The sequence below is a fragment of the Populus trichocarpa genome, chromosome 1 (genome assembly GCF_000002775.5).
Source record: "Populus trichocarpa isolate Nisqually-1 chromosome 1, P.trichocarpa_v4.1, whole genome shotgun sequence".
NCBI classification, from domain to species: domain Eukaryota; kingdom Viridiplantae; phylum Streptophyta; class Magnoliopsida; order Malpighiales; family Salicaceae; genus Populus; species Populus trichocarpa.
In genome coordinates, this window is record NC_037285.2 from 46,705,780 (window position 1) to 46,733,149 (window position 27,370).

Genomic DNA, 27,370 nt, shown 5'->3' on the forward strand with positions numbered 1-27,370 from the left:
GAAACATTGAACCAAAGATCGATATTGAACTTTGATTATTATTAATTAACAAAAAGTAAAAGAGTTTACAGAAACATTGAACCAAATACTATTTATTGTATTATTATTATTATTATTATTATTATTATTATGCTTTTGGTTTGTTTAAAAAAAACATATTCTTTAATATTTAATTTATAAGAGATTAAGTTTTATGAGTTGTTGTGGTTTATTTTTTTATATGATTATCTTAGTCTTATAATGTATATTGTGGGTTTAGTGTGTTAATGCGGTTAACTCGATTTTTTTTTTAATTGATATTTTTTTCTTCAACTACATCGTTCAACATTAGGTTAATTAGGAATTAGATTTTATGTTGTTTCAATTTACTTTCTATTAGGTTGTCCCGATCTCATGACCTGAATCACAAGTTTTGAGGGTTAATTTAGGTTGACTCGGGTCATTTTATTGTGTTCTTTTTTAAAATTAATTTTTTTTTTAATTTTATTCTTCAACAATGGGTTTATTAGGGATTGTGGTTTATAATTTGTTTCGATTTGTGGGGTTATTCTAGTTTCATGATCCTGAGTCATGGGTTTGACATAGTAACCTAATTTGATTCAGGTCATTTTTTAATTTGATTTCTATAAGGTTATCCTAATCTTATGACCCCGATTATAGGTTTGGCGGTTAACCCGAGTTGACTCCGATATTTTTTGTGTTTTTTAATTGATTTTTTTTTCAATTTCATCCTTCAATATTAAGTTAATTGGAATAATTTTTTATTTATTTTTTATGAGGTTATCTATCTCATGACTTAGGTTGTGGAATTAGCAGGTTCACACAAGTTGGCTTGGATTGTTTTTTTTTGTTCTTTTTTTTCAATTTTATCTTTAAATATTGCGTTGATTAGGGATTGAGATTCTTAATTTATTTTGATTTGATTTATATGAGTTATCATGGTCTCATGGTTTAGATTACAAATTTGATAGGTTAACCTCATTTAACTTAGATATATCCAATATATTATCATCTCGATGTAGGTACAAAAAAATGTCATTTTGTTAAGCTAAGTTGTGGACGACCAATTTATCTTTAAACTTATCAAATTAATCAGGTTATATTAAATCAACTTTCGTATAATTTAACTTTTTTCTACTAGAAAAAAAAAGTTACAAACACTTGAGCATTTTTTTTTAAAAAAAAAATTAATTCTATCCGTAGCGTAACATTTGCCTCCAATCTAGTCATTTTCTAAAATGGTATACAGAAATTTCCTGAAACATATTTTGCAATGTCTCTAAAAAAACAAAAAAAAAACTCGAAATGGATGTAATATTTCCAAAATACTGCTCATTCAATGCCGCGGCATAGGATTTGAACCATTCTAGACCATGATTGGATTCCATTAATAATAGTAGAGCTACAACAAGGATTCATTCATGGACTCATAATCCGGTAAAAGAAGGTATCACCGTAGAAGGATCCCAAAGTCAATTTTGTTAGCTAGGAAAAATTGAACCAGAGGGGAGACTAGGCCATTCGACTGACTCAGGAAATTTCAACCTTCCCTCCAGAACCACATGTAAACATAATACTCATAAACTAAGACATGTTAATCCTATCATATGTCTAGATTTTTCTGGTTCTTTTTTTTCCTCCATGGCTAACAGAAGCCTTCTTTCCTCCAAAATCCTCTTGATCGTTTTGGTTTGCTTTTGTCCCACCTTTTCTTTAGCAGCAGACACACTCTACCAAGGTGGAGATGCCCTCAATTCTTCAAGTAGACTTGTCTCCAAAAATAGGCTCTTCACCTTAGGATTCGTAAGACTTGGCTCTACTGAGTACAATGCTAGCTACTTGGGAATATGGTACCAAAATGATACAATCCACCCCATCTGGATAGCTAATAGAGACAAACCTATAGCAGATGATTCGGGAGTTCTTGAAATAGATGGAGATTCAGGAACCATGACAGTTGCATACTCAGGTGGGAATCTTGTTATTTTTTACTCAACTCAATCTCCCACCACAAAGTTAACAGCTACGTTAGAAGATTCAGGTAATTTTGTTCTGAAAGATGCAAATTCTCGCAGCGATCAGATTTTATGGCAAAGCTTTGATGATCCTACCGACACATTCATGCCTGGAATGAAGTTAGGAATCAACCATAAAACTGGTAAAGTCCGGTCCCTTACATCATGGATGAGTGACTCAGTCCCAGCTTCGGGTGCTTTCACATTTGAGTGGGAGCCCAAAAGACAGGAATTAGTTATTAAGCGACGAACTGAGATTTATTGGACTAGTGGACCATTGAGGAGCAATGGCAGCTTTGAAACTTTTCGGCCCAATCCCGGACTCGACTATACTTTTCTTATTGTTTCAAACATTGATGAGGATTACTTTATGTTCACGGTGGCAAGAAACAAATTAACTCCTCCGGAGACGGGATTTTCAAAGTGGCTGCTGCAATTTGGTGGGGGGCTAGAAGAGCAAAGCAATGAACAAATTTCTGGAGGCAACCTTTGTAATGGAAACAACATAGAAATGGGATGTGTGAAATGGGATTCAGAACCTACATGCCGTAGTAGGGACAGATATGAGTTGAGAGCATGTGACTTTTTGGTAGAGGGAGGTCATGCAGTTTATGATAATAATGCTAGTCTCAGCATTAGTGATTGCAGGGAAATCTGCTGGAAAGACTGTACGTGTGCAGGCATTAATATTAGAGGCAGTAATGCCAACAATACTGGATGCACATTTTGGTATGGAAACTTTACGGCAGACCTGAGTGCCAGTTCGATTCAATACTTTGTAATTGTGCAAGACACACAACCAGCAGCAAGTAATGCTCTTCAGACCAGTCCAGACTTTGTTTTGTCTGCAAGATTTTTTAATCCCATACATGTTCCTCGGTGTTGTTTTGACTTTTATAGTACAATTCATTGATTTTTCTTCTTCAATTTTCCAGTGAAATCAGGGGAAAGGATCTGGATATGGATTGTAGTTTCTGTGGCATTTGTTCTATTAGTGACACTAGCAGGTATCTTGTGGTACAGGAGAAGGCAAAGACTCAGAGGTACGTAACCTTTTTTAAACAACAAACAAATTTACTCAAGTTTTTTTTATAGCCATTATAACTTCATGAATTCTTAGATTAACTTAATCTATCATATCATTCTAAGCAGAGAAGTATCTGGATGAATTAATGACATTGGATGCGATGAATGACACGCAAGAGCTCGAAAGTGATGGAAACAAGGGACATAATTTGAAAGTATATAGTGTTGCAACAATCATGGCCGCGACAAATTCTTTCTCAGCAAAGAATAAACTTGGACAGGGTGGTTTTGGACCTGTTTACAAGGTAGTCTTGAAAAAAAAACATCCAAGAAATGGATTAAGAAAACCTTGTTGATTTTATGTTGAAGTAGGATTAATGATCTATTTTATTTCAGGGGAAATTGCCAGATGGTCGAGAAGTAGCCGTAAAAAGACTATCAAGAACTTCAAGACAAGGTCTTGTGGAATTTAAAAATGAACTTATACTCATAGCTAATCTGCAACATTCGAATCTTGTCAAGCTCCTAGGCTGCTGCGTTGAAGGGGAAGAGAAAATGTTAGTGTACGAGTACATGCCTAATAAAAGTTTGGATTCATTTATCTTTGGTAAGCAGCATTACGAAGAGCATTTTCACATGTTTCAAAATATAAAATTCCAAGCTTTTAGACGTTGATCCTTATGCTTGTTGGAATCTTCTAACTTTTGCCTTTATTTTGGAATACAGATCAATCAAGGAGAGAGCTGTTAGACTGGAAGAAACGTTTTAAAATCATTGAAGAGATAGCTCAAGGTCTCCTATACCTTCATAAGTACTCAAGATTAAGGATAATTCATAGGGATTTGAAGGCCAGTAACATACTACTAAATGAAGATCTTAGCCCCAAAATTTCAGACTTCGGTATGGCAAGAATTTTCAAGATTAATGAATTGGAAGCAAACACAAACCGCATCGTTGGAACTTAGTAAGCAATGAATCAACAACTCCATGTTTCTCCGCTCTTTTTTAAACTGAAAACATTCAGTTATCTTCACTCTTCAGTAGATTAACAATTCAATTGTTTGGCAAACACAGTGGCTATATGTCCCCTGAGTATGCCATGGAAGGCGTTTTCTCTGTGAAATCTGATGCCTACAGCTTTGGAGTTTTGGTGTTGGAAATTGTGAGCGGTAGGAAAAATCGTGGCCTTCTTCAAATGGATCCCCCTCTCAACCTTGTGGGATATGTAAGTTCATTTCATGTTGTTCAAAAGCATATGGTATTATAGTAATTCTGCGTGTAAGCTTTCAATGTCTGCACCAACTAAATTTGTTTTCAGGCATGGGAGCTATGGAAAGAAGGTAACCAATTTGAGCTAGTGGATTCAACATTGAGGGATTCTTGCTCGGAAGACCAAGTGTTAAGATGCATTCATGTGGGCTTGCTATGCGTAGAAGATAATGTGAACGATAGGCCTACTATGTCAGATGTTCTATCGATGTTAACTAGTGATGCACAATTACCATTGCTCAAACAGCCAGCATTTTCATGCGCAACATATAGTACGGACAATCAATCGAATTCAAGCCATGCAGAGGGCAAGGAAGAGGGCAAGGCAGAGGACAAGGCAGAAGGGAATTCCATAAATTACGTATCTATGTCGACTATGGAAGCACGATAGAGGTAAAGATTTTATCAAGTGAGAGTACTGAAATACTCACTTGTACAGAGTAGATAAGAGAAGATTCTTCTTGGTCTTAGCACCAGAGAATTTTTTCGTACCAGCAAATTCAACTTTTTTGACATTTTTGTTTAAAGGAACTAAGCATTTCAGCCCACTGTATACTTCTTGAAACTAAAAACAAGGCTGGGAGGACAACGTTCTTTATTCTTTAATTATTACAAAGCTACTTCAGAATTTTGTTTATTAGAAGCTTGATCATGTATAACATTCACTAATGCTCAGCATGAGAAGAAGGGCGGCGAAGAAAGCAATGGCTTCACCACCACCAAGGTCACAGAAGGTTTCAAAACTCAACAAATCTTCTTCCACCTTGCATGCGAATTACCATTCTTCCCTAGCTCTGCATTAAAGCTGCAGGCATTAGCCCCTCTAGATACCAGAGCCGCAGACGCAAACTCATCTGCATGCCACATAGAACATGGGATTTGGAGAAATGCTAGGCAAGAATTAATAATTGCACCTATCGAATGAATACATAACTGTGTGATCGATTCAGCGACGACCAGCTATAACTTCAAACAAATCTTCAACCTCATACTTGTATTCCAGTAATATTTATTGACGCAGACGCGTATCACAAGTGCAAGTCCAAGAGCTCGTTAAAAGAAGATCTTTCTTAGCCTTAGAATTAAGCCATTTTCATGTTCCAACAGAATTATCTTTTTGGCATAGTTGTTAAAAGCAACTAGATAGTATTTCTCTGGCCAATGTAACAATTCTTGGAACTAAAGAAGGTTGGAGGCTACATTCTTGATTATTCTCAAGAGTAATACACACACAACAGAAAATGATGCAAAGTGAAAGGATTCACTTAGTCCACTACATTATGGGACTACAATGGTACTATCTGGTTTTGGTTTAATTAGAAGCTTGATGATAGACATCACACTAATAATCAGCATGAGAATAAGACCAGCAAAGGAAGCAATGAGTGCACCACCACCATGGTCACAGAAGGTTTCAAACTTGTCACAGATCTTGTTCCACCTTGCATGTGAATTTCCATTCTTGCCTAGCTCAGCCATGAAAGCTGCAGCACTAACCCCTCCAGAAACCAGAGCCACTGTCATCTGCAAACATTTAGGCAAGATATATTTTGGTTAATAAACAGTTTTTCTCTTTTTGGAAGGAAAGATGTTCTGAGAATATTACTATATCTAAGATGGCAATCATGGCAAGGCGCAGCCCTTTGTAATCAAGCTTCTGTCCAAAAAGGTCCCCCATAATCATCACCAAATTATGGATACTAGCCAATCCATTAGCTATCACAAAGAACCTGTACACCATGTCTTAGACACTTAATTAGGAATATTGAACATCTCCATCCTAATTCCTATGTTTATGTACTTACAAAGTAAATGAGTTAATAAGGCTTACACAAATGCTGGGGTATGTTGAAACTTGGCAGTAAGAGAGGCTTTTATCGGGGTACTCCCAACAGTGGCAACCACTAGAGTTTTAGTTTCTTTGTTGAGTCCCATCACAACTGTTGCAGCTGCTGTGGCAAAAAACGCAAGCACCCTTAGCATCAGAAGAACCCATTTCCTTGTCTTTGGCTGTAAGCTAGAGTATCCAACCTCAAGTTTTTCTTCACTTTGCAAAGCCATGCTGACAAAAGAGAATATAGAGATTGGGATAGGATGAATGGAGCAACTATGATGTTAGGCCTAGACAAGGCAGGCATTATATATAGTTTAAGAGAGAGAACAAAAATGGATGACCAAATTCTTTTGTTGAGTCTAGTAAGCCACAGGTACTGCTTTCGTTCATTGGGTGGTCTAACCATCAACTTAATCTCACATTTTGGTTTTGGTGGTTAGGAAGTCTCCTTTCCCTTTCAGTAGATATCAGTTTTGTTCACCAAAGGCAAGGTTCATAATTTTCAATGCCACTTGCTTGCTTATGTTGGAATTGTGGAGGATTCTTCTTCTCAACAAATCCCAAGAATGCCTTTGGGGGCTAACCAAGAGAAGAACTGAGTTATGTCAGTGGCTTAATTATTTATACATGGACAGGGATCGCTTTCGCTCTTCAGAGGGGAAATGGACTCCATGTAGATAGGTCCAGTTTTTTTTTTGTTTTTTTTCTGGTTTTTGTGTTTATATTGGATTTTTAACTTCAAAAAATATTAAATTAATATTTTTTATTAAATTAATATTTTTTATTAAATTAATATATTAATATCAAAAATAATAGAAAGAAATTATTTTAATATATTTTCAAGTAAAAAAACCACTTTCAAAAATTATTATGCACTTATTATGCTATGATCTCTTTCAATTTTATTTTATTTTATTCTTAATGGAGAGCTTGTCTTCTCATTTTTCTTTCAGCATAAGCTAGAGAAACATTGGCTTGCCATTCATGAAATAAAACCCAGTCCAATCAGCCCACTTAAAGAGCAGGAACAAACACAGCCATTTTTTCCCAGACAAATTTACGCTGTACTGTGTTGAAGTCATTACCTTGTTGAGAAACAAACCATAATGCTAATACAACTTACTTGGAAAGTCTCAAACTGGATTCTAATGATAGAACTAGATTCAATTATACAGAATTTATCTTCAAGAATCTAGGGTTCCAGAAGTACAAATACGCATATTGTCCCTGCATACAGCATTTGATAGTTCACTTTGAAAAGATACAAGCACATTCACTCATATTAGTATGAACCTAACAATGTTTTGGTTCAATAATCAAGGAGACAGAAACAATGCCCTTTCCACTTCATATCCTCAAAATGTACACATCCACACGTCAAATTTCTCCAACAGTATGCGTATTCAAGATGGTTTTTGAACAAATGTTGCTCATGGCTATTTTAATAAAAATATACACAATGAATTTGCATATCCTTCTTCACAGCGATAGTATGAATCTGGGCCATTACCTACCAAATATACAGCAAGATTTCAAAATCTCACCGGGTTATTTTTTTTCTGTAGTGACACCAACAACAACATTGCTGACCTGCAATTGATAGAGATCTTATCAGCACATATTCTACTCCAAAGGAATGAATGGAAAATCAATGGGCAGGAAAAATAAAACAGATTTTTCTAACAAGAAAAGTCGGAGTAATCAAACTGAGCTATACCAATTTGCCACTTTCATCAACAGACATGGGGTTTTCCACAACGACAGTTTGAGTCTGAGAATGGGGCAATGGCTACAGGTAAGAGAACGAAAACAGCAGATTTACTTAGCACCAGATACAAAATAACCAAGATTTGAGGCATTTGCCACCAGGAAAGAAAAGAAAGTCCAGTTCCTTACCATTGAAGTAGATGGTGCTGTTCCACCTATACCATTAGGTCTGTTTGCTGGAAGCGGAATTCTCATGTTAGCCATCTGCAAGACACATAATATAGAACAAGGGCGTGAAAAGATTATTGCTCACACAATAACCAAAGGAGGAAAAAGTGATGCAATCAAATAAATCATTCAGACGCCAGAAACAGAAATGTATACGCAAAGCTATGGTATCTGTTCATGGTAACATGGACACTCTAGGGAATTGTCTAGTTCATGGAAATACAATCCCAAGTCTTTTCTTTACACGCACCCCAAGAGAAGAAAATTGAATTTCATGAAGCCAGCTATCCTGCTCCTTTGTTTATATTTATAATGATCTTAAATCAAGAAATACTGAGGAACTAATCCATGTCGAGAATTAGAAAAACATAAAGCTCTTTTGGACTATTCCAATTGAATCAAGAGGTCTCTGGCAAGTAAAAAGAGCTAACATCCATTCAGAAGAGAGACAATTTTGTCAAAGAATAAAACACATTTATAATCGTTGCAGGAAAAAAAAAAAAAAAAAAGAAACTAAGAAAATGTCAAGGTTAGCTGTGCAACACAGCACTAAGCAAACTGTATCAGCAAACACTTAGAACCATTGAAAGATTTCCAAGTTGGGTCAATGTGGACAAACTCAGTTAAGTTGTGAAGACACTGGATATTGGCATAGCAAAGAGAACTGGAAAATGAGGAGCTATAAGTCAATTGCAATGGCATGTGAAAAGCCCATTTGAAACTTGTTACGTGTCCTCAACTAACAAAATAAAAGATTTCTGATCCTCATATGCATATATACCTTTAGGCTTTAGCTTCATAATGAGAGTTGATGGTTGGCAACAACTGCCAAGAAATGAATAATGCAATGTAGCAGGATGTAGAAAGAATGGGAAAAAATTTGTAAAATCTAAGGCAATCCATAAAAAGAGTGGCAATAATCATGTTAGATAAACTCCTTATGACTACAGGACATAATCCACTATCCATCCATTCCCTTTATATCTTGGTTGACCTAAGAATTCAAATATCTCAACCAGACAGTACAGATCATTACAGACATCCAGAGATTAAAAAAAAAGTATAATCTAAATATAGATCTGTATAATTTGTAGGCATTGGAATATTAGATAAACTATTTGTTCATGAGAAAACATTAACAGGAGACAATCTTGATTCAATGTGCACAAATTCAAGGGCAGAGCTCACTTGTTAAGCTTTCATAAATTTGAGCAATTTTCCATGGAAGATTAGTGTGTTAAGTACTGAAGTTCATATCAGGAGAATGAAATTAACTTAAATAACAGAAGCTCAAAACTTGAGCCAAAACTAGTGATAATTTCCAAGATTTCACAACCACTCGTCAGGTAAAGACTGGTGCCCTAATATAATCAATGCGTCGATGCACTTACACTAACATTAGTAACATAGTGACAGACAGGACACTTGACAGATGGAGATCCATTTGGATACATAAGAGCAGTCCGGCAGTTCCCACAGTTGACATGAGCGGCCTGGTTATATCCTTCTCACATAGCCGCAAAATCAGAGAGAACAAATCAGTGCACCAAACAGGTGAAATATAAAGGAAACTCAGTAGAATCGGTATATGCAATTTTGAAATGAAATGATACAACGTAAGCAAATGAAGCCAATAAAAGCAATGTTTCCTGAGCCCATTCCCTAAAATCTAGTGCATGTCAGAGAAAATCTATCAGACAGCTTCCAGTTTCAATGACAATAGGTAAATTGGTAGAAATTGGATATCAAAGTAAATCCAGGCCACCACTCTTAATAACCATAAATGCAACAGCTACTAATCTTTCCAAATGTTATCAACTTTAAAAACTCAATAGCAGTTACCTGATAAAAAAGAATCTAGAAAATACTGTCAACAACTATTAAAAGAAAGCAAGTGCTAGAAATGCATACGGCATAATGAGCAATCAAGTGAGGTAGAAGTTTTAAAAACACATTCTCGTCCAATTAAAAGACACCATTCCTCCCACTACATCTTGAAGTCAGCTCATATAATTAACTAAGATCACTGCCCAGCTGATAGTTCTATAACATTTTCTTTTAGTGTTTTTTTTAAATGTTTTGTTAAGGCACAGACAATGTCCACCGGGGTAAAGAGAAATTCAAACATCTTACCAACATACACCTTTATACCATAGAAAGAAAAACAGGGCAAGACTATCTGTTGTTATGATGCAGACTAAATAAGTTAATCTGCAAATTACCAGTTCAAATTAGCCAAATGTCCTGAGATAATTTTACATATCTTATTCATGAAATTTTGCATTTTACCTGGTGCAATGTTCACTACGTGGCAGCAGGAGCATCTCACAGTTGTTGCCCCATGTGGATACATTAGCAATGACCTGCAACCTCTACATATGAGTTGAGCCATGTCCATCCCTGCAAGATTGCAGTTGGACCCAAATATCTTATTACCATGCATTTTGATTATATCCAGGCCAAATTAAAATTCTCTCCACATGTTGATTTGTTTACATTTCTTTTTTTGATTTGTCCCAAAAGAGAATGAAAGACTGAGGCATTTTCTCATGAAAAAAGAGGGGGGGGGGGGGGGGGGGATCATAACTATTTTAATTTTTACATATGGAATGTGGACATTTTGGGGGATTGGTTGTTTTTCATAACTAATTCTAATAATATATAGGTAACAAGGTTTGTCTGTTCATATCAAGAATCAGGGAAGAAGGTTCTGATGATTTAAATTACCAAAGCTTTTCATACTGTCTAACTTAGATACAAATGTGTATTCTCCATTACAAGTCTAAAAACAAGCTAGTGTCTTCATTTTCAGAAAAGCACGAAATTGGCACTCAGTATAATTCATGGAAGGCGGATAGGGAATTTAGCATGAAATTTCAATGCCCTGTGGGTAACACCAGGATTATGCATTCCTATTCTCAAATCTATGGCGGATCTTAGATGGCACTCCACCATGCAGAAACAATCCAATTTGTCCGCCACACTGTGGCAAACTACATTAAGTGCAACAACTTCGACGAAACTCTAAACTCCAAAGTTAATCATCAACTCAAATCTGAATCAGCCTTCAAAAACATCGACTGCAAAACCAACCCATATCAACTATCTCGTCTAAAACGTGACTCCCACCTTTTCGATCAACAATTCTTCAAAACAACCATCTCCTAGAACACACACACTAAAACAAAATTTCAGAAAAAAGGGGAAAAAAATTTAACATAGCGCTACCAATTAACAAACAACAACAAAACCCAAAAACCCAAATTTTCAAAATAACCAACATTCATTGTGCCTGCGGTGAACATTAAAAAAAGCTAAAAACATTGACATAACAACATAAACATTAACGGGTTCAACTGACAAGCAAAAAGAGAGGGAATTGAATTATATACCAGGAGAAGGAATGGAAGTAACAGTACTACATAAAGCACAACAAACGTTAGAAGCTCCACTTGGATATAACAATACACTTGCACACCCTCTACACACCACCTGGCTTTGCATCTCTCTCTGTCTATCTTCCTCTTCCTCTCTACAACAAAACATCAAAAAACCCATGTCAGAAACATTAAAAAGAACCAAACTTTAACATCAAAAAAGAAAATTAACAGCAAAAAAATAAAGGTAAGGCGGGAATTTAACATTAAAACAAGAATATCAATTAAAATTGGCAGTCAAAATTTAAAAAAAAAAAAACCTGTATTGCTTCAAAAAAAAAAAAAAAGAAATTGGATTTTTTGAGGGAAAAAACAAAATGGGTTTTTTTATTGATTGATGAAATCGAGGATATAGCTGTTTAGGACGGCGAATTGAATGGATTTTGATTTTAATTTCGGATTTGGGTAAGGGAAAAAAAAAGAAATCGAGGAGGTTTTGGTAATTGTTGTGAAGAATATGGTCAAATATTTGAGGACTGTAGTTAGAAAATAGAACCTGTCAACGGTATGAATTCTCATTTTTTCTCTTTAAGCCCCAATGTTTTTTTATTTCAAGAACTAACCTCTTTTTCCTTCTTCTTTTTTCAACAGAGAAGCAATTGGTGGGAAAACTTACTTTTGAAAAATACAAGTGAATTCGTGTTTTTAAAAAAATTAAATTTTTTTATTAAAAATTATTTTTTTATATATTTTAAATTGTTTTGATGCGCTGATCTTAAAAATAATTTTTAAAAAATAAAAAAATATCATTTTGATGTATTTCATCACGAAAAATACTTTAAAAAACAACCACAACCACATTCCCAATCAGAACCTGACTCTCTCATTAGATTTTAGATGGATTATTCATATGTGTGCTAATTATGCATTCATAAGAAATTTCAATCTTGAAATATTTTATTGAATTTGAATTCAAAATTATAATATAAAAAACAATTTATATATTATATAGATTAGTATTGGTGAACCGAGTCTATATATTCAAAGTTTGAATAGTATATTTTATCTACAAATATTATTATTTTTATATATATCAATAGTCAATGTCTATGAAATAATAAAACTTAAATATATTTTTTATATTGAAAAGTTTGGATATAAGTGTATAAATTATATGAGACTTTGCATCAATTAAATTATCATGATTTAATAAGAATAAAGGGCTTCCAACTTTGCGTAGTGGAATAAAGGATTTAAATTTATTAAGCAAAATTGTACAAGAGTCTCAATAAATAGCTTAGCTAGAGACTTTCCAAGACCAAAAAAAAAAAGACTTTGGAAGTAAAGGAAATGCATATCTATGTTTCTCCTCAAGAGTCTAAATCATCAGAATTTACGATAGTCTAATTTAACAGCTTTCCAAATGACAATGGTGGTTGGTGTAATTTCACTATTTTAAGAGAGAGAGAGAGAGAGAGAGAGAGATATATATATATATATATATATATATATATATATATATATATATATTGTAACTCATTATTAAAAGAATTTGCTTTGTGCATAAAGCTCCTCTGGTTCCAGCTTGCATTTTAACTCATAAAATATGTTGATGAAAAAGGGCATTGTTAGGACTAGCCCAGCTTTGAAAACATGAATTAACATGCTAATTTTGTACTTAATTCCTAATATAGACAGTGTTTGATTACTATCTTAAAATATAAAAGATAAAAATAATAAGTATTTTATATTTTAAAATTAAATAAATTAATTCTAAGACTATTTTAAAGACAAACTTATATTATTTTATTTCATGTCTGTTTTCAACTAAACACATTTATTTTATTTTATTTTATCTCTTTTATATATATTTATTTTGTTATTATCACTAACTAAATGCGACTACTTCAGTGCTGATGTTGGCATATTAGGGTTATTAGATTTGCTAACATTCAAAACAAGTGAAAAACTAAGATGTTTGAAAATGTTGCGGTGATTATTTTTTAAAATATTTTTTGCTTAGAAATACATTAAAATAATATTTTTTTATTTTTTAAAAATTATTTTTGATACCAATATATTTAAACAAAAATTATCAAACCACAATTTAAAACACAATATCAATGGGAGACTACAAGTTATACCATGCTTAAAACTTTTTTTGTTCTCTTCATGTATTGAGGTGATGTTTGCCTCTCCAGTAGGATATGGAGGCAGTTTAAGCGTTCTTGGCCTTTCGACCACTCACTCCTGTAACCCAATTCTAGCCCAGAAGAGTACTGTAAAAGAAAGAGTTCAGCTTCAAAAATGATGCAGAGAGAACCAATTGCAAGTACAAAAATCAGAATATCTTTCAATATACACACTTTTTTTCTCATAAGTAGAATATGTATAACACAAACAATGCTACTAATACTCTTGGCATTTTCATGCATATGACTTTTTGTAAGAATTTACACCTCCAAGTTTTCCAAATTAAACGCGTCGAAGAGAGGCCAATCTTTTTTCAAGATCATCAACATTGGGAGGCTCGGGGCTGCAGTCAAATTCAAATAGAAAGAGTTCATTAGGACAACAAACTTGTGGTGGGCAGCAAACAAATACCAAAATGTTAAAATTATTAGTCTAAGTTTTTTCTTTCTTTTTTTCCATCAAAGAACATATCCAGGACACCAAATCATTAGTGATGAGCAAAGACTTCATTTACATCTCCTTGCCGTCAATGGAAAACTTCAGCTTTGCAGAACTTTTGCATTCAGGTGCTGGCTTGAAAGCTTTCTCAACAGTCTACTGTTAACGGAGAATGTTTTTATTATCATCACAGTGCCCCCCACGGATTCAGAACCCCATCTGATTAAGTTCAATTAAACAAACCATAAAATTGCCCATCTCACCCCTGGAACCCCCGTGGATACCCAAACCATAGCAGCAGCAACTGACAGCACCAGCAGCAAAAACACCAACTCCGGCAGCCCCATTGCAGAAGCAATAACCACCACATCGGGCCCAACAGAAACAACACAAGCAGCAGCAATAAACAACCCAAATTTCATGATCCAAGTGGTCTCATCTTCACCCTAATCATTCAACACTTTGATTTGTTGAATTTTATTTCTCTAGTATTTCACTTGTTGTTCAATATTGTCATTATTATTACTTTTGTACCTAGCAATCCAAAAAAATCTCATCTTTCCCTCTCACTCTTGTTATATTTTTGTCCATCATCTAACCTTGTCATTCATATTTAGTATATAGTTTTTTTTTATTAATTGTGGATCGCCTAAACTTATAAAATGTTGTGATTTTTTGTTTGATTGACCATTTACACTTGATTTATTTTGGTATTGATTGATCTAAAAAACCCAAAATTGACTTTATTTTTTTATTAAGTTTCACTTGATAAGAATTGTTGTCATCTTAATTGCGTCTTTAAACTAGTGTTGTATGCATTTGCATAGTGGTTATCTAAAGCGGGCTAAAAGAGTTTGAGGACAACAAGAGTTATGCTTTTTAATGTCCAACCCAGAGTCTACATCTATGGACCTGACCTTAAATGATGCATTTCAAACCATTCAGGAGCAAGCACAACTCATGCAAGCCTAAATGACCAACATTACTAAGAGAGTTGAGTGCATAGTGTAAATCATGATCGGATAAAATAATGATTTGAAGAAGAGAATTTTGTAAATTTTGGTGATATTATTTATAAAATATAAGGAAGTTTCAAATAAATTATGCGTGAGAAACATTAATTTCCGGTATAAATCTCACGCACAATCGCGCTATTGGAACCAAAAGTGGTAAAAAAAACTCCAAGGAAAATTTTATGAATAGAAATCTCCAACAAATTAGTCTAAGACCCATGATGATTTGAGTAAATTATATGGCATGCGAAATTCAGATTTTCGGCGTGAAATTATTGATTATCCAATTTTATGATATTGAGCATATCTTCAAATCCGACCATTGGATCAGGCTAAAATTTTACTAGGGATCTTTTGACGTACTTTTCATCTTAGGTTAAAATTTGAGGGCAATGACGAGTCAGTACAACGAACTAGAATTGGGGGAGCATTAGTGAGGGTAAAATGATAATTGATCCAGAATTAAACCTTATCTACTGTGCAACTATTGTTCACGCAGAACAATAGCCAATAAAGGAAGAGTGACTTCATTCTTGTCTCTTTTCAAAAATCACTTGAGAAATTCTTTTAAAACTTGTGAGAATGATGCATATTAATGATTTTTTGGGAGAGAAACACACTAGGATGAAAATGAGATGCTTGCTTTAGAGGAGAGGAGCTTGAAGGACAGGTGTGGGTGTTAAAGAGGAAGAACAAATTGAAGAGGAAGCTTGCAAGAACTCTTCAAATGAACAAGTCAAACTCCAATAAAGGTGTTTATTTCAGGATAACAAACTTTATATCTTGCAAATATTAGTGCGTGATGTGCATGATATTGATTTGGGAGAAATAAGACCATATAAGAAAGGGAATGTTTGAAAAAGCATTCAAATTAAAGAGTTTAAGAGACTTGAAAAGGAATATGAATCATATCTAGAGTTCAAAGAGGTATATATAGCTCCTCTGAGATAAAGACATCACCTTGTTGTAAATAGTTACTACCTCTAATAAGAGTATTTGTTCCCGCAAATATCAGTGTGTGATTTATTGATTTAGGAGACTCATGGAGGAGATCTTTTAGGAGAAATAAGACCATAAAAAAGAGGAAACATCAATTTTTATGTTAAAAAAAGACATTGTCACGTCGATTAATCAATGTCGAACATAGAAAAAAAAAAACACTAGTCTTTACACTAGTCTCTTCTTATACCTGATTGTCCTTGGAAGATGTAAGCATGATTCTATATTTGTGTTTGTTACTTGTTTCTCGCCCATTTAATTCCTAGTATCAAGACCATAGATACCTCTAAAGATGCTAAATCTTATTTTGATGAAATCATTGAATTGTATGGACACCTCAAAACCATAGTCTCATATATAAGGATGTGCAATGACTTTTGAAAGACCATATATAAGGATGTGCAATTACTTTTGAAAGACCCTTTGCTATATTGTTGATACCAAGTTGGAATTCTCCGATGCCCACCACCCCTAAATAGATGTTAGCATGATTCTATATTTGTGTTTGTTGCTTGTTTCTCGCTCGCTTAATTACTTGTTCCAAGACCACAGATACCTTTAAAGATGCTAAATCTTATTTTGATGAAATCATCAAATTGTATGGACTCCTCAAAACCATAGTCTCATATAAGGATGTGTAATTTATGAGTTATTTTTTAAAGACTCTTTGATATATTGTTGATACCAAGTTGAACTTCTCTAATGCTCACCACCCCTAAATAGATAGTCAAACTAAAGAGTTCAACCTTTTGAGGTGTATGGTAAGTTACTATAGTGAAAATTGAGATTTAGTTCTACCCATGTCTGGTTTGCCTACAATAACTCGGTCAATAGTTCTATAAGCATGAGTTCATTTGAAGTTGTTCACTATTATAAATCTGGAAAGCCTTTAGACCTTCCCATGTCTATTTTTTGACATGTACAGTTAATGATTTGCATGTTGATATCATATAACAAGTTCAAGCAAGTAATGCACAATGCAAATTTCAAGTTGATTTACATAAACATCACAATGCATTTAATGTTGGAGATTATATCATGATAAAATTTATATTTGAACATTATCCTCCTAAAACCAATTGAAAATTGCAGGCATGTCATGATGGACTGTTCAAAATGTTACAAAGGATTGGATCAAATACTCAAGTCTTTGAGAGCCTTACTTTAGTATTAGCTCTTTTTTTAATAAAAAAGACTTAGTTGTCTACTAGTTAACTAGCTTGTGCTATGTTGCGGGTCACAACAAAGGTTTTTTTTTACATCAACAAAAAATAATACTTATGCGTCACTAATGTGTTTCTAGCAACAACAAAATATTAATTCCAAACTAAAAACTTGATGTGCAAGTTAAATAGATGGGGATCATATGCGCCAATAAATGTTTACAAAATAGTTGTTAATGCTAACAAAATATTAAGTTGTGAAGTTAAGAAACAAACACAAATTTAGATATTCAATCTATGCGAACGGATGACTTGGGAGATCAAAAAATAACCCAAACAATAGTTTAAAACCCTATTTGGCTAAAAAATGAGATTTTAAGATGAAGTTTTTTAAAAAATTATTGATACGACATCTTAGATCGATCTGTGTTAACTCGTCAAACTTACAACCTAAGTAGATCAACATGGGTTAAAAAATTATTTTAAAAAAAACTATTTTTTATTTAATTATATAATAATAAAATAGATGCTCACAAAAAAAACCGACCTAATAAAACTAAAAAAAAAACAATCATGGTTGGTTGCACAAAAGAATGCTTACTAATATTTTTAAAAGACTGTTATAACCTTATTAAAAAAAATGTAAAAATTGAATGGTATTTAATAAAATAATATTTAAAATATATCCTTAATTAATTTAAGAATTTAATAAAATAATACATGTAATATATTTTAAATTAATTTTAAAAAAAATAGCTTGGAATTCAACACATGCTTACCACGGACCCATGTGTACTGAGGAGTAAGGTACGTATGATATCACCAACTTGAGAGTTTCACTCAGGAAGCAATGCCATATACTAATTTTGCTTGGACCATTTTTTTCATTCAACATTGTTAAATAATGGACGTTACTTCAAAGTGAAGTGTTGTATCATACCTTGAAACAGTATTAGGAGCATTCTTTGATGCAATCCGACCTTTTGGAGCTGAAGATAACTGTTGAAAACAAGGACCAGAATCACACATTTGATTGGACATCCCAGAAATTAAGAAAGCATAAATTATATGAGACAATTTAATCCCAAAGAAACAAACCTGAGATGCTATGTCCACACCAATCTCATCAAGAACCTACAAGAGATAGTTGAATTAGAGGTGAACTAGTCCCCTTAAAAATAAAACTAAGAACAAAGTAAAATGTTGCTATTGATATTTCACCTGGTTAGTGAGCTCCTCTGTTTCCTCTTCAGCCTCGTCTTTGTCTAAAGTCTCATCAATAGCCTCTGACATCATCTCAATCTGCAAAATATTCAATAAGATATTAGGAATTCCCAGCATAAAGAACTATCTAACAAAACAGAGTCATAGAGAAAACTTCAGTCTACCCAATGACTCAAATCCATTCAACATTTTGATGCCAAGGGACATCTTGCACATTGTCACCATGATCCGTCCAAAAAATATTGGAATAATCATTAAATTGCTAGAAGAAGTATTGGAACACCAACTACACAAGGAGGAAGTTATAGGAAAGAAACAGAGTTACCGTCATGTCCATTTTTGCTGACTGCATCTGGAACTCTTTGATCACTTTAGCTTGTTTTGCTGGAGCCATTTGCTGTAAAAAAACAAGGTATTGATATTATTTCAGTCGACTAAACAGAATGGTTTAACATATATCAGGAGATTAGCCTTTCAAGTTAAGCACTAGAAGCTCAATGAATTATGCGAGCACTTTGATGAACACACTGCAATCTAAGCAATCAGCTCCGTTTTACACCTTTCTACTGTGAAGCAGCACTGGGACACAACATTAGCTCATCTAATACTCTCATTTATATTTTTATGCTATATTTAACGTTTAGCCTTTCAAAACAAGCACTACAAGCTCAATGAATTATGACAGCACTTTGATGAACACACTGCAATCTAGGCAACCAGCTCCGTTTCACGTCTTTCTACTGCAAAGCAGCACTGGGACACAACATTAGCTCATCTAATACTCTCATTTATATTTTTATGTTATTTTTAACATTCTCATTCTATCAACACAGTACAAGCCAAACAATGGATATGTAGCCATTGAACATGTTACCAGTACAACAATTGAGTATAAATGACTTGAGCTTTATAATGTCTCTGTCAATAAGTAGCAAAAAACTAGATCATAACTTGTACTACTTGGTTTTTCCTTAATCATCTCTAACAAACCATAGCTGACACTAAAAGCGAATTCAAGGGTACATCACTGCTGAACATTATACTGTATCAAGCACTCATAGAGTATGAATGACTCCCATTTTAAAATGCCTCTATCCAAGAAGTAGCACAGGACAGATCATAACTTAACAGTACTTGATTCTTCATACATTTCCAACATTGCTTTGTACTCTAGCAGCCAAAGCTTGCAACATTTTTATCAAATTATGCATTTTTATGAATGTCTTTCTCATAAATAGGATGGGATTAATGATAAAAACCATTATGCTACAATAGCATCAATATTGATACCTTGTTCATAGCCACCATTGCCTTAGTTGCGCCTTTCATCCCAGTCGAAATTGAAGTGCTGGCATACAGAGCCTGTGAACATCGATCAAGGCACTAACATCAGATAAACAAGGACAAAATGCAGATCCTTCTAATCTCACTAACTAGATTTTGTGGATAGAAAGTGACCTGTGTATGAGTAGCAACGCCTCTGATTTGGGCACGACTCCCCTGCAAATTTGTTATTTGTTGCCGAAGTCGCACAAGTTGCCGGGCTAAGATTTTAGTAGCAGCCTATACAAATATTGAGCAATAGTCTTAAAGTATAAAGCTATTCAAGAAAAGATCCTCAAAACTGAATCAAGCTAAGATTTCTAGCAAACCAAGTTACTGTTGATGGATCACACGCACACTATCATGCAGTAACTACAGCCTACTCAAATTTCTTGAACAATTTTTACCAAAAAGCCTCGATTATCGCAAACCATCTTATTCCCTAAATCTACAATAATTTTTATTTTGCAGTGACTACAGACAAACTCCAATTTGTAAAACCTTATTCCTAACAAGTCTTGAAATCACAAACCATTTCATTCCCTAAAATCTGCAACTTCTTATAGTGAGCACTTTTTCCATGATATCAAATGAGTTTCATTAGAAGATAATAGTATCCCAAGATTGAGAACTGATCACAGTAGGTAAATAATGCAAACCCCAGCCCATGATTATAACTGTCTGCATCCGTTGTCCATTTCATAACTACAACGAACATTTAACAGACTTGCCTCATTTCCAGTTTTTGCTGTTTGTTTTATCTCTGCCACCAATTTCTTCTCCTGAAAATGCATTGCAAAGCTCATCTTATAGAAAATAAAAATAAAGAGACCAGTAGTAAAATTTTATCCAAAACCATTCTAGAAACAGCGACATACCTCCAACTGAAGAGATGCAATTTCACGTTCAATCCCTAGAAATCAAAAACCCATGATGGGTTTGTTATTCTTTTGACAAAGAATGTTTCCAACCATGCTAATAAATCAATTGACCGAAGTAATCATGCATTCTCCTTGGTAACATTAGACTAAAATAAAATTATGACAGCAAAAATACCTCTTGTGGCAACAGTCATTTCTCTCTTGCTAGTCCTGAGAGCCTCTGTTGAATTAAGAAGAAAAAGGAAAAGCCTTCATAAATCTCACTTTTCAATAACTTACAACATATATTCAAAACCCAAAACAAGCAAATTGAGCATCAAAACTAGCAAAGCAAACAAATTAAACTCTGATCCTCCATTCAAAAACTTAAACTAAACAAGAAAATCATTGACATTAGATTATAATATATAAACACCCAGCAACATATTCAAAGCAGCCCATTAAACCCAAATAAACAAGAGCACCCTCCACTCCATCAAAACTGAAAAAGTTCAAGATTTTACAACACAATCACTAATTTTAAACAAAACCCACTTAAAAATGTCTTTATAACAAAAAACAAGTACCTTTAGGAGAAGTTTTTTTCTTGAAGATATTCATTGTTGTAAATTCCGAACCTTGTACACAAAACAAACCCGTGTTGTCCTGTAAGAAAGAAAAAACCCTAGCACGCCAGTAGGTTCCCTTCTTCTATGTATGGGAAATGTGTGTTAAGTTAAAGAAAGGAGTGGAAAATGTAGTTAAAGTAGATTTTTTTCCATTTTTTGCTTAATTTTCTTTTCTTTCTCCGATTAAGAAATGGGAAGAAAGATTGAGAACGAGAGACAAGCCGCTGCTTTGGGGAGCGTGCTGTTTGCTTTTTTTTTTTTTTTAACAGATATCTTCATCCAACGGTACTAGACTAACTAGCCGTTGCAATTCCCTCACTTACTATAATGCCCTTCGTATTATTTTTCATTGAAAATATTTTCTTATATTTCTCCGATTTCACTTTCTATAATACTTCTTTCTATAGTTTTTTAAAACCATAGTTTTCAGACCCGGTTTGATAGCCGGTTCGGTTCAAGATTCGGGTTTTGAATTTTGACCAGATCACCGGATTGTCCGGGTCAATTTTTTTAATCAAAACAACGTCGTTTTAGTAAAAAAAACAAAAGTCAACGGGTCGTAATCGGCTTAAAATTGCGATGAAAATTGTTTTTTAATTTATTTAAAAATATATTAAAATAATATTTTTTATATAGAATATTAATAATCAAAATAATTCAAAAATATAAAAAACACTAATTTAAAACTATAAAAAAATAAAAAAATTTAAAAACACGATCTAACCATGTAAACAAATAATAACATATGTCGATTTCAAGTTGAGTTTGTGTTGGGATGTTGAGCTTAAATACCTCAAAATATTGCAAACTCATTTCGAGACATTAACTAATAAATTAAAAGGACTAACACATTTATTGTATGTTTTTCACTTGTTTGATTCTTGAATTTTTTTTATTTTTTCATCTTCGATCTCTATAATGTTGGGTTTTGATATTTTGATTCTAAAATTTTATTTTTTTATTTTAATTCTTAAGAATTGAGAGAGGAGAGAGAAGTTTTGATCTACCATGTTTAGACCAAAAAAAAAAATCAATCTTGAAATTAATAAATTTGTATTGAAAGTAGGATTTCGATTAAGATTGTTTGGGTATTTAATCAAGCCAAAAAAAAAAGGAGATATGGATTAGGAAAGGTATTTTTAATTTTTTTTTTTGTGATTTTAGATTAGCTAAATGGTGTTTTGAGGTTGAAAATGAAATTATTGAAAATTATAATGTTTTTAGATGAAAATACATTTATTTTAATTAATATAAAAATCAATAAAAAGATATTAAAAAAAAAAAAACCATGTAGTGTAGTATCTATATCGACTCCACGTTCTAAGAAGATGGAGAGTTTCGAAATGGACACACAAAGGAGGGTTGCAAGTAGACAATATTGCTCCAAAACTCGTCTGTTAATTTGACTATGGAGAATTAATCATGTGCTCAATCATCGCACTTAGAATTTGGTTCACTTGTCAACAAAAGACGATGAAGCAGCCAGACATTATTAGGGAAGGTGCATGGCAAGCAGCAAAGGCAAAGTAGCTTTCAAAGAATTCCATGTCTCTTGCTACAAATCAAGAATATATTGAGAGTGCAAAGCAGAATTGCTTACTTCTTTAGATGCGTGCGTGTGTGAGCTGAGCAAGGAGGCTACTTGACTGAACAAGTGTGGCTTCATTTTCATGCCCTAACTACGAAGAAAAGTCAATGAAGTTTTCGAACTATTTCTCAACTCACCGAGTTCTTGTTGTGTTTCTTTCATGGATAGCATCTTTGATTTGTATTCGTCAAAGAATGTAATTCCACGTGAAGAAAAGGATAGGAGTTCTTCCTTTCTTTCCTCTTCTTCTATGGAGATCCTACATGGAGAAAGATTAATTACTGTAGTCACGTATTTTTGCTAGTATTTAATTCCATGTACTAAATTATATGATATAAACAAAAAGGGTGCTTGGCTTTAAAATTGTTGTAAGATGGGATTTTTGTAAGTAAGATAAATAAAAGGTATGTCTTTATAAATAAAAATATATATTATTTTAACTCTAACAAAACCATGGTTTAAAATAAAATTATATGCGAAGCTTGGTGCAAAAGATAGAATTTATTTGTCAAATCAAACTGCTTTTTCTCTATGATTTGAAAAGAAAAAAAAAAACAAAAACTACGATAATACCAAATGGTTTTTAAAACTAGTAGGATTGACTCGGTTCATCCAATTAAAACATGTTGATTTTATTTTTATTTTTTTTAAAATAATATCATTTTGATTTTAAAAAAATTATTTTGAATTAATTTATCGTCCTATGACCTAAAACCTGCTTAGGATCGAATTTAATAACTATATATGCAAAAAAATTTAAAATCAGAATTATGGAAATGAACAATTAATAATGCACCAATAATAAAAAGACAATCATGGTAAATTAACAAGTATTAATAAAGTTCAAATATCTTAAAAACTAACGAGTGCGCATGTATTTTTCAGCCTCTGTTGTTATTTGAATTGGTTTATAAATGGCATAGAATAAATATTCGAATAAAAGGAATTACATTAGTTAATTAGTGATATTAAATGAATACTGTTATTTGTGATAATGTTTTTTTAATTATCTATAGTAAATTTTATTATAAAATAAGAAACTGAATTAATGAAGAGTTTTGAATGATTGTAAACAAGCTTCTTAAAGGCACTTCTAAACACATTTTTTTACTAGAGATTTTATTCAATTTCCTTCTTCTTCCTTTTCTAATCTTAAAAGGTTGTTCTTGTAGTTTAGTAATTAAGTAAATGTACTCGATTCTTTAGTTTTTTAAGTTCAAATCATAAAATTAATATAAAAAAAATTGCTAAAGAGATGTAGATTAGTAAATCCTTCTTTTATATATATATATATATATATATATATATATATATATATTTCTTATCCGAGTATCCTTACATTTTTTTTAAAAGTGAGACTAGTTTTGTTTGGGATTTGTAACTGTCTCTTCTAATAAATACGTTTTCTGGAAATCGAATTTGTATTCTCATTCTTGCAGTGATATAATTATGTCTTAATTTTTAAACCAACACTTTATTGATGGGTGTATATATATAAGTATTTGGATAAATACTTAATGGATGTCTATTTACACTCACTAACTTTTTTTTCATAAAAACTAAGAATTGTAACACATATCAACATTCAATCATAACTAGTTTGTCCATATACTATGTTATTTGACAACAAATCTTTCACCATATCCATTTTAATATTATTTTATTCTATAAAGTTTAACTTCATGGATTTATAGAGAGATAGCAACGTGTTACAGTTTATTCCTATCTACCCTTGTGGTTTCAAGGGTCATGATCACCCTAAATACGCATAATTAATTATTATTGAATTGACCCCTTGTATCCAAGTTGGGAAAATACGTGGCTTCAAGGGAACCGTTTGCTTTGTTGGAGGCAGATGAGACAGGCCAGACATAGGGCAAATCAATGAAGCCCTCAGAAAATCATGGCATTGTCAGGCCCATGATGTGAACCTCCTTGATATGAAATTATTTTGCTGTCAATTAATGTGGTCTTGATGCCGTGAAACTTCACCATTTATGATTTGAAAAAAATAAAATAAAAAGCTATAAATAATAGTTTTTGCATAACTAAGGTTTAAAGAAAAACTTTTCAGTAAAACTCGTGTAAAATTACAGTTTATGAAGTAAAATTCAAGGAATTCAAATTCAACCTTTTATTATTATTATTATTTATTTTTTTGAAGTAATATCTAGTCCATAATAATAATCCTTAGTAATTAACTTATAATAAAAAAATTACTTATCTTGTACAAGAATGGAATGCTATTTATACAGAATTTACATTATATAGTGTTATGATATATTGATATAATTATATCATATTTTTTAAATATCAATTAGATAATATTATTTTGTCATTGTCCAATATGATTTGAATTCTCATTTCAGAGAATAGTTAGGAGTGGTTATACCAACACAGGAGTTACCATATAAAAAAAAATAGAAATAAAAAGAGTAGGCAATGAAGGATGGAGAGAGCATTTTGCGAAGAAATAAAAGAGAGAAAGACCCAAATTAAACGCAATTCCAAACATACCACGATAAATATGGTTTCTATTACAAGTTTTTTAAAACTAGCATAGGCATAAAAACAAATATTTAAAAAAATAATATAATTAATGAATTTGACTGTTAGATCTGTTTATTTTTATGTTTTAAAAGTGTTTTTAAAAATATTTAATTTTTTTTTGTTTTAAGATTATTTTGATATGCTGATATAAAAATAATTTTTTTAAAATAAAAAAATATTAATTTTATATATTTCCGAGTTAAAAATACTTTAAGAAACAATTATTACCATACTTCTAAATATTCCCTTAAAAATAGCGGAGACTATAGAATGTGTTGCTCCTAATAACATAATTCAATTTTCTTAGAATCAATCTAACCTGTTATTTATTTATTTATTTTACTTTTGAGATTATTTTATTCTAAACCTCACAAATTTTGAGTTATAAATTGCGTTGTTTATAAAAGAGCAATCTTATAGGTTGTGTTATTCCTAACAACGCGATTCAAAAACCATTTCCGATGAAGCTCAAAGGTGGGCAGGCACTTTATTGATCCAATTTTGACCTAACTTTTTCGAAAGATTCCCAAATCAATTATATGCCTTGAGCTACAGGCCAATACCATTTATTCCTTTTCCTTCCCCGTGCATCCTCTAAAGATTCAAGTCCTCCTCGTCCACTCAAACTTGTGCACCATTAACAATGAAATTATTGGAATCTACCAAGATTGATGACATGGTGTCCATGATCTCATTACCCTAGAACATTTTATAATGTCCACATGCTTGGCAGTTGTTATTAGGTTTTTTTGGTCTGATTAGCACACTAAACTTAAAAATTTAGAAGAATGATATTGTTTAAAAAAGATTCGATGAAATAGTATAGTTTGATGTTATTGTATTTCTGAAACGTGATATCCACTAAATATTACGCTTTTGAATTCCAACAACTGCATGTCACACTTCTGAAGCGCGATGTTAACTAAATGTCGTGCTTTTGAAGCGTGACAACTTAAGATGCTGTGTTTCACAAACGCAACATCGATTAAAATTTAAACAGATCGAACACAAGCAACACACATACAAGTTAGAATTAGGAATGTTGAGAATCACTTGGACTTCACATAGTTTGTTGATGATTATTACACGGTTCAGAGCTACAGGTTACCATATGAAATGTCATTCCATCCTTTACCAAAAGAGTTAGAAAGAATTGATTACATTGGATCTTGAGTTGAAGCAGACTCGTCTAGATGGAAATTAGGATGTAGGCGACGAATGTCTACTTGCAACGAGAAGGATGCAAGAGAAGGCTACGCACATTATAGGTATTATATATGTAATGACACGGGGCATAATAGAAAATCATGTTCTGATTGACAACATATGTATACCAATTTATTAAGTCATGTTATGATATATTACAATATTTTTTAAGCAAATTAAACTTATATAATTTCACATCAATCACATGTATTATTACATAGAATGCCACAAACTCGAGGTGATAGATTGTCTTCTTATGTTAAGCGTCCACATTTGGTAGTGTATTATAATTTAAATGTGTAAATTATTTATTATAATTGCGTTAATTATTATAATGATTTTAATTTGTGTTGCAGGTATGTCATAACATATATACTTCGTCTGTTTGGTAGTGTATTATTCACTGACCTTATAAGGAGATATGTTCGTTTGCTTTATCTGACGCTCCTGGAAAATTTTGATGTTATCCTCACATGTAACTATGGATTTGTTTATATTTTTAAAATAAACTTGCTATTGAACATCCTTTTACCATTACAGTAACCATAATTAATATTTATTATAAGATTTTTAATGTTAAGTAGTCTGCTATACGAGTTCTTGAAACTCTGAAAAATGCAATTAAATTAATATATTTTTAATGTTAAGTAGCCTGCCATACAAGTTTTTGAAAATAATCCAGCACGTTTCATTAATATCGCAGTTATAAACTGTGATATTATTAAAAT

The 27,370-nt window shown here is 32.6% G+C and overlaps 4 protein-coding genes across 13 annotated transcripts; 1 reads left to right on the forward strand and 3 right to left on the reverse strand.

Moving 5' to 3' along the window:
• The first annotated feature begins 1,453 nt into the window (after positions 1–1,453).
• On the forward strand, positions 1,454–5,307 carry LOC7491384 (G-type lectin S-receptor-like serine/threonine-protein kinase CES101). 2 transcript variants are annotated; one of them, XM_024606758.2, is made up of 8 exons: positions 1,454–2,824; positions 2,951–3,058; positions 3,168–3,346; positions 3,438–3,648; positions 3,768–4,005; positions 4,116–4,266; positions 4,360–4,703; positions 4,987–5,307. In XM_024606758.2, the coding sequence occupies exons 1-7, from the start codon at positions 1,642–1,644 to the stop codon at positions 4,699–4,701; spliced, it is 2,412 nt and encodes an 803-aa protein (XP_024462526.2). In that variant the 5' UTR covers positions 1,454–1,641; the 3' UTR covers positions 4,702–4,703; positions 4,987–5,307. The 2 variants fall into 2 exon arrangements, with proteins under 2 accessions (XP_024462526.2, XP_024462521.2); XM_024606753.2 differs by lacking the exon at positions 4,987–5,307 and having other exon boundaries at positions 4,360–4,979.
• A 152-nt stretch (positions 5,308–5,459) lies between these two features.
• On the reverse strand, positions 5,460–6,453 carry LOC7491385 (CASP-like protein 1B2). The gene is made up of 3 exons (XM_002300455.4): positions 6,142–6,453; positions 5,917–6,040; positions 5,460–5,834 (listed from the first exon to the last, which is right to left on the reverse strand). Exons 1-3 carry the CDS (start codon positions 6,369–6,371, stop codon positions 5,589–5,591), a joined length of 600 nt encoding a protein of 199 aa, XP_002300491.3. The 5' UTR covers positions 6,372–6,453; the 3' UTR covers positions 5,460–5,588.
• An 810-nt stretch (positions 6,454–7,263) lies between these two features.
• On the reverse strand, positions 7,264–11,978 carry LOC7490691 (protein LSD1). Of its 8 annotated transcripts, XM_024606833.2 has the most exons (7): positions 11,777–11,978; positions 11,472–11,611; positions 10,369–10,479; positions 9,471–9,583; positions 8,041–8,115; positions 7,862–7,933; positions 7,264–7,734 (listed from the first exon to the last, which is right to left on the reverse strand). In XM_024606833.2, the coding sequence occupies exons 2-7, from the start codon at positions 11,581–11,583 to the stop codon at positions 7,693–7,695; spliced, it is 525 nt and encodes a 174-aa protein (XP_024462601.1). In that variant the 5' UTR covers positions 11,584–11,611; positions 11,777–11,978; the 3' UTR covers positions 7,264–7,692. The 8 variants fall into 8 exon arrangements, with proteins under 8 accessions (XP_024462601.1, XP_024462597.1, XP_024462586.1 ...); XM_024606829.2 differs by lacking the exon at positions 11,777–11,978 and having other exon boundaries at positions 7,862–7,915; positions 9,477–9,583; positions 11,472–11,770; XM_024606818.2 differs by lacking the exon at positions 11,777–11,978 and having other exon boundaries at positions 9,477–9,583; positions 11,472–11,770.
• Positions 11,979–13,534: 1,556 nt separating this feature from the next.
• Positions 13,535–21,567, reverse strand: LOC7490692 (vacuolar protein sorting-associated protein 2 homolog 2). Of its 2 annotated transcripts, XM_024606809.2 has the most exons (12): positions 21,257–21,567; positions 20,866–20,910; positions 20,688–20,722; positions 20,541–20,591; positions 19,945–20,049; positions 19,777–19,848; positions 18,812–18,883; positions 18,484–18,564; positions 18,361–18,396; positions 18,203–18,261; positions 13,916–13,992; positions 13,535–13,735 (listed from the first exon to the last, which is right to left on the reverse strand). In XM_024606809.2, exons 1-11 carry the CDS (start codon positions 21,288–21,290, stop codon positions 13,932–13,934), a joined length of 651 nt encoding a protein of 216 aa, XP_024462577.1. In that variant the 5' UTR covers positions 21,291–21,567; the 3' UTR covers positions 13,535–13,735; positions 13,916–13,931. The 2 variants fall into 2 exon arrangements, with proteins under 2 accessions (XP_024462577.1, XP_002300493.3); XM_002300457.4 differs by lacking the exon at positions 13,535–13,735 and having other exon boundaries at positions 13,783–13,992.
• Positions 21,568–27,370: the final 5,803 nt, after the last annotated feature.

What these genes read in the sequence shown, in the direction of transcription:
- LOC7491384 (XM_024606758.2), top strand. Translation starts at nt 1,642, where the DNA reads ATGGCTAACAGAAGCCTTCTTTCCTCCAAAATCCTCTTGATCGTTTTG. An exon ending in AACCGCATCGTTGGAACTTA is followed by an intron (nt 4,006 to 4,115) that starts GTAAGCAATGAA and finishes TGGCAAACACAG; the next exon opens with TGGCTATATGTCCCCTGAGT. An exon ending in CTCTCAACCTTGTGGGATAT is followed by an intron (nt 4,267 to 4,359) that starts GTAAGTTCATTT and finishes ATTTGTTTTCAG; the next exon opens with GCATGGGAGCTATGGAAAGA.
- LOC7491385 (XM_002300455.4), bottom strand. Translation starts at nt 6,371, where the DNA reads ATGGCTTTGCAAAGTGAAGAAAAACTTGAGGTTGGATACTCTAGCTTA. An exon ending in CAACATACCCCAGCATTTGT is followed by an intron (nt 6,041 to 6,141) that starts GTAAGCCTTATT and finishes CATGGTGTACAG; the next exon opens with GTTCTTTGTGATAGCTAATG. An exon ending in TGATTGCCATCTTAGATATA is followed by an intron (nt 5,835 to 5,916) that starts GTAATATTCTCA and finishes AAATGTTTGCAG; the next exon opens with ATGACAGTGGCTCTGGTTTC.
- LOC7490691 (XM_002300456.4), bottom strand. Translation starts at nt 11,637, where the DNA reads ATGGGTTTTTTGATGTTTTGTTGTAGAGAGGAAGAGGAAGATAGACAG. An exon ending in TACTTCCATTCCTTCTCCTG is followed by an intron (nt 10,480 to 11,471) that starts GTATATAATTCA and finishes GCAATCTTGCAG; the next exon opens with GGATGGACATGGCTCAACTC. An exon ending in CAGCACCATCTACTTCAATG is followed by an intron (nt 7,934 to 8,040) that starts GTAAGGAACTGG and finishes TCTTACCTGTAG; the next exon opens with CCATTGCCCCATTCTCAGAC.
- LOC7490692 (XM_024606809.2), bottom strand. Translation starts at nt 21,290, where the DNA reads ATGAATATCTTCAAGAAAAAAACTTCTCCTAAAG. An exon ending in CAGCAAAAACTGGAAATGAG is followed by an intron (nt 20,050 to 20,540) that starts GCAAGTCTGTTA and finishes ATATTTGTATAG; the next exon opens with GCTGCTACTAAAATCTTAGC. An exon ending in CAGCAAAAATGGACATGACG is followed by an intron (nt 18,565 to 18,811) that starts GTAACTCTGTTT and finishes AATATTTTGCAG; the next exon opens with ATTGAGATGATGTCAGAGGC.